Source organism: Strix uralensis, chromosome 9 (genome assembly GCF_047716275.1).
Source record: "Strix uralensis isolate ZFMK-TIS-50842 chromosome 9, bStrUra1, whole genome shotgun sequence".
NCBI classification, from domain to species: Eukaryota; Metazoa; Chordata; class Aves; order Strigiformes; family Strigidae; genus Strix; species Strix uralensis.
In genome coordinates this window covers 3,097,294-3,103,293 of record NC_133980.1, presented here as the reverse complement: position 1 = coordinate 3,103,293, position 6,000 = coordinate 3,097,294, and the positions used below count along the sequence as shown (strand labels likewise).

Sequence of the window (6,000 nt, the reverse complement as noted above, 5' to 3'; positions counted from 1 at the left end):
GCCGAAACACCTCGAAGGGGCCGCTCCCCTCCCCCGCCCGGCCCCGCGCGCCGTCACCGCGCGCGTCACAGCCCCGCGCAGCTCCCTCCCTCTGCCTCCCCTCTCCTATTGGCCGCCGGGCTCGGGCCCCGCAGCCAATCGGCGGGCTCGGCCGGCCGGCCCAGAGCGAGGCTGTCCCTCTTTCCCCTCCCCTCCCCCGCTCGCGCCGTTCCTCGTTACCGGCACGTTCGGCCACCGGCAGCCGGGGGCAGCGCCGGCCCCAGCAGCACCGGCGCCTCCTCGCCTCGCTTCTCGCCGCCTTCCTCCTCGCCTCGCCGACGCGGGCCGCGGCCCACCCGGCGTCGAGGCGTGAGTGGGCTCGGCGGCCGCAGCGGCGCCGGGAAGGGGGGGGCCCCGGCGGGCTCGGGCAGGGGCACGGGCCCGGGAGGAGGCGGAGGAGCCGCGCTCCCTCCCACCTTCCCCCCGCACCCCGCTCCCCTCGCCCCCGCCATGGCCGACAACGAGAAACTGGACAACCAGCGGCTGAAGAACTTCAAGAACAAAGGCCGCGACCTGGAGGTAACCGCCGCGGCGCCTCGCGGGAGGGGCCGGCCGGCCATGGCGGCGGGAGGGGGCCGCCGCCGCCGTGTGGCGTCTTTCCTAATCCGCCGGCGAGGGGCCCGCGGCGGGGCCGCGGCCTGCGCTGCCCGCCCCGCCGAGAGGCGGGAGCGCCGCTCCCCGCCGCCCAGTGAGGGAAGGAAGGGAAGGGAGGAGGAGGAGGAAGAAGAAGAAGGAGAAGAAGAAGAAGGGGGAGGCCGCGCGGTGGGGCCGGGCGCGGCCGGGCCTTTGGGCGCCGCGCGGAGGCGGGAGCGCCGCGCCTGAGGGGGGGCAACGGCCGCCGCCGCCTGCCCGGCCCCGGGGGCTCCCGCCGCCTCCCGGCCGCAGCAGTTGAGGGGTGGGGAGGGGGGGCGGTTGCCCCGCGGGGCAGGCCGGCCCCGGCCTCGCGTTGAGGGCGGTTATTTGGGGTAGTTCAGTACAGCCGGTTGCTTGATTTGAGGGGGGGGGGGGCCTCGGTATTTTGCCGCCTACGACAGCAGTCGTCTTTTCCGATGCCTCTGCTGTAATTTCTCGTACTTAATAATCACTCTTCGCGCTGAGTAGCCCCTAAAAGCCTGAGTCAGGGATTACGGCCCAGCTGGGTGTTATGCTGTGTGCCTCTGTAAGATTCTCGAGTGAATAGATGAATTAATTATTGCCTACGCTTTATAGTAAAGATTATTATTTAAAAAACCAAACCCACTTTTTTTTTTTTAACAGGGCGATTGTTACTATTTTACTGTTCAGTTAGTTGAGTGTGGGAACAGCTGTGGCTTGTAGAATGGAGCCTCTAAACTTTTTGGTGTCTGGATTGCTACATATATTATTTGAGCTGTGAAGGTGTTTCCTCAACACAGCAGAGGAGAAAATTTAACTTAGGGTTTCCTTAGTAAATATTCAAATTGTAAAATTAGGTATCAATCCTCACCCATAAACACTTGGCCAGCAGTGCTCACTGGGTAAACCTGAGCATCGTAATACTGTCAGTATAGGATTTTGATCAAGAACTGGGCTTTGGCAGTCTCATTTCTGTCTTTCACTAGCCTCAATATACGTTCTTATGATTAGCATAATACTCTAATCTTTCATGTAAAGACAATTATACAGGACTTCTTTTTCAAAAGTAAAAGATGCAATTTATGTTGCTGTCGTTCATTAAAACATCTGCCAAGTTTCCCGTTTGGGTAATCTGGAAGTCAGTAACACCTTGATTTTTAAGTTGTCCAAGTATATCAATAAAACGGTTTATTATTCAGTTATGTATAAAGTTTGATGCCAAAAATGTTGGATGTGGGAATAATTACTGCCGTGATTGCTCTGTTTACTAATAGGGTTGTTAGCTTTTTAGTAACTACTTGCCTTAGATGTTAATTTGTTTTTTGTATAAATTGTTCTGTTATCAGTCAATAGACAACTGTACAAGAAAGCCATCTTTAGGAAGGCGCACAGTAAAGCGTATGCTATCATAACAAAAAATGAAATTAATGGGAAAATACAGGTTGGAATTCATCTGCGTTTTCTCTCCTTTGGTGCCTGCGTACTGAGTTTTAAGGTAAGTTGGCTAAAGCAGGGAAGGTTCAAGATGAACACATGCAAGCAAAAAGAACACGTGTGTGTGTATCAGGAAGCAGGTAATCTCTTCAGTATTTTTTTGAATTTGCTGATGCACTTAAATGGCCTTTGCACAGTGAAAAAAACCCACTGCTCGGCCATGTTAAATTTTAGATATTGACATCTATCCAACAAATCCTGGAACATATGCTTGGTACCTAAAATAACTACCGTGGATGGCTATTTTTCATACAATAGCTCAGGCTTATGGCTATCATTCTTGCTCATTAACTGCTTACACATCACATTTTTCATTACTGTGAGAGTTGTTGGTAATGTCCACTTATAGCCAAGTATCCTATGGTAGCAACAGTTGCTAATGAGTATTCAGTTAGGTCATAACACCTGTATTCCTGTGTTGCTTTTAGCAGAAAGATGCTGATTTACTTGACATAGGAAGCCACCGTTTGATCTTTATCTCTTTCCCTCCTCCTACCACCTTCACTCCTCCCCTTTTTTATCTCTGCTGAAACTGTGTTTAGCCATTGGTTTCTTTTACAAAATGGTGATCTTTTTTTTTTTTTCCTTTTCCATGACAGTTTACATCCATTTGCCATCAGCAGACAAAGAATAAATCACTCTAGTTTTGGTGAATCCCAAATTAATAGATACTTCTAGAGCTTGTGAAGAGTTGCCATGTTGCAAATTACAAACTTTTTAAAAGTGGTACATAGATGATGCCATGTTGCTCAAATCAGTCCACTGATAGTTATATAGGTAGCGGTTGCTGTCATGTTGTACTCAGCTTCCAGGTCTTACATCTTCACAGAAGGTTATTGTATATTTTACAAAAGACAGGGAATTCCCTGCATTTTGTCATCTCCTAAAGTGCTAAGCGTATGTTTAGCTTCTTGGATACTTAATGAGTTAAAGTTGGACTTTGATTTTTCCAGTCCATATCAATGTGTTTCTAAATATGCAAATTCTGGCCTTGAAGGGGGGAGGGGGGGAAGAAAAACCAAAACACACACACTTGTTTTACATAAGATGCTTAGTAAAATTCCTTCATATGCTTAAGTATTGGGTAAACATGCATGCCTGGACATGTTATGTTGTAAACAATTGCTGCCATGTGTGTTAAGATGACAGATTGGTGGCAACACTGGGAATAGAGGGATTCATTGTGACCAGAAATATAAAATACTTCCTTGTCTTTTTTTTTTTTGTTATAGTGCTCAGTATAATAGACTTTTTAATATTGGAAGAGTTTGTGCTGCGAGAGCAGCAATTTGTAGCTAATCTAAGGCAGTATCTCTCATGTTGAAGATTTCTAGCCTCGTATGTGCAGCATTCTGTTAAGGTCTTCCAAGATTTAAGAGTTAGCATTGGGGGGTGGGGGGGCGGAAATTAGTATTGTTACAGCACAAAAAAAGCTAGCCTTACAGAACTGCAGAAGTGGTCACACTTTTAACATCCAGAACCAAAATCTTAAACAGGTGCTTATCTAGACTCTTACACAAAATTATGCCAATGTGTATCTACTAGGAAAGCTACTTAAGGTAACTTTTTTTTTCATCTTGTGTCTTCAGTGAGAAATAGGTTTTACTTGGGCTTTTTTTTCTTGAATAAGAAAGGATGAGCTGTTTTTTCTGTTTATTGTGGGTATGGCTGTGATGATACCCAATTTTCTTTCCGACATTTATTTTTCATTGTAGTACCATAGACCTTGGAATCAAATACTTGACCTTTACTATACAAAGGCCAAGATAAGTGCAAAAATTGTTCCTTGTGTCTGCAATAGATGTAGTTTTATCAACAGTTTGCGTTTGAGTAACTGCTGTTCAGGACTGCATGTCAGAGGTCTTGAGTATAGCCTTGCTTTCTGGGAAGGTTTGAAGAGAAGGTTTGGGTGGGGTTTTTTTTGTTTGCTTCATTTTGTTTTACCAGGCGATTCAACATTTCGTTTTCTGTTGGTGACTGTTGCCTGCTGCAGCATTCAAATTTGACTGACATTTAGGTTTTCTGAAATGAAATAAAAAATACTTCATGCATATTATTTCTCTGGAAATACTGGAAGAAGCTGATGAGTTTCTGCTGGCCTTTTCTTCCCCGACTTGCCTGTGTTGCTGGGTGAGAGATTAAGAATTGCTTTAATAGTGCCAGCACAGGAGAAGTGTCAAATAGATACTTCTGCTCTGTAATTGAGAGACGCATGATGTGAAATGGTGATAATATTGTAATGCAGAGTACTTCAAAACTAATTTTGGAGCAGCCATTGAATCTAGATGTTTTAAGATCAGCAATGTCAAGATTTTAAGAGTTGCCAGTAGCGTTCATTGGCCTTGTACTATTAGCAGTATATCTGAGAACACCAAGGAAGCTGCAGGGGATTGAAGGAAAGGTAATGTTATGAGATGTACTGGATATCACGGGTAGTTAGAAGCTTTTCAACCTTTTCTATATCTCACACAAAGTAGTTTGCTTGGGATTCAAATATGGAGGAGAGCAGGAATTTCATTGAGTTAGTTAAAAATAGGTTCCTTTAAGCTGACTTGTAGTTCTGCAGTGAAGCTGATACATTTTGTCATTTAAAAACTGTGCTTAGATATTTATTTGTATAAGCCATTTTATTTGACTTCTCCAGGAAAAACTAGAATGACAGCATGTGCAATGTCATATTGATTTTTATTTATTTGTAACCGAGTCCCGTTATAATTCTGAAGGGGGAATAGTTGCAGAGATGTGTGTTCTGGTGGTATCTTGTAGAGATTGTCTTGGCTTTAAAATCCCATAGCATTTTTATCAGTGATCTTGGGAGTAGACTTTATTGCTCCAGTTTGCTAATGAGCTAGGATTAGTATAGGGGGGAAATGAGGGGTAAGAGGAAGGCCTAAATCACTTGATTAAACACCATGTGAAGAGTATGGATTTTTACCATATCCAAATGTGAGCTTGCATATATTTCTGAAGGGTTCTTGCCTTGTTTTGTAGTCCAGTACCTTTTATACCTGTGAAGGACAAGACAGTTTCTTAGTCATTGCTCTGGTCACTGCACTGAATGTTCTGGGTTGTAAACTAGTCTTCTGCAACTGTGGTCTGCAGCCTGGGTACTTTGAGTCTAGTGAGTAAGCAGGCTGTGCACAGGGCCATAGTAAGTGGTGTTTTAAAAAGAAAATAATTGAAAATTTTGGAGGTAAATAGTAGTCTGTTTCTGCACATACATGTACCCCCTTTGGGTTTTTTTTGTTTGTGTTTTGGCGGTTTTTTGTTTGGTTTGGTTTTGGTTGTGTTTTGAACCATAGACCAAACTAGTGTTAGCATGGAGTAGCAACTTTCTAGGAAGGAAAGATGGCTCCAGGAGCTCTGCTTTAAAGAAACTGTTGCCTTTTCAGTTCCACAACAGAAACAATGTGCCTTCAAGAACCATTCACTGGAAGGAGAGGAATAGGTGAAGTTCTACCATTATTTGTATGCTGTCTGACCTTCCTGTTGTAGGTGCATAAACAGAGCTACTGGAGTGAAATATTTCATATTAGCAAAAAAAAACCCAAACCCAAACCACTCCATGAACAGTAAAGACAGGCTATGTGCGTGATAGGGTCTGAGTTTCTGAGAAGCAGTGATTCAGAGAAAGAAGTGGAAGAGGGGTCAGGATACATCAGCTGAGCACAAGCTCCACGTATATGCTGGCGTACTTGGAAAGGGCCAATAGATCTGAGCTGTTCCAGAGTGTAGAACATTTCTTGTTTCTGGTGTTGTTTTGAAAAACCCTAGAATGTATCAGGATCCTGCAGGCATCAGCTAACACAAGATTTTAATGGTAAGCTGAAGGGCTCAGTAATGACTAATGGTCAGAAAATAGCCCTTAGATAA

At 45.0% G+C, this 6,000-nt stretch overlaps 1 protein-coding gene across 1 annotated transcript in view; it reads left to right on the top strand.

Moving 5' to 3' along the window:
- Positions 1–202: 202 nt before the first annotated feature.
- Positions 203–6,000, top strand: part of KPNA4 (karyopherin subunit alpha 4) — a 28,955-nt gene continuing 23,157 nt past the window's right edge. The window contains exon 1 of the mRNA XM_074878440.1: positions 203–558. Coding sequence (XP_074734541.1) covers positions 490–558 — 69 coding nt within the window. The 5' untranslated portion in view covers positions 203–489. The remainder of the gene's footprint in view (positions 559–6,000) is intronic.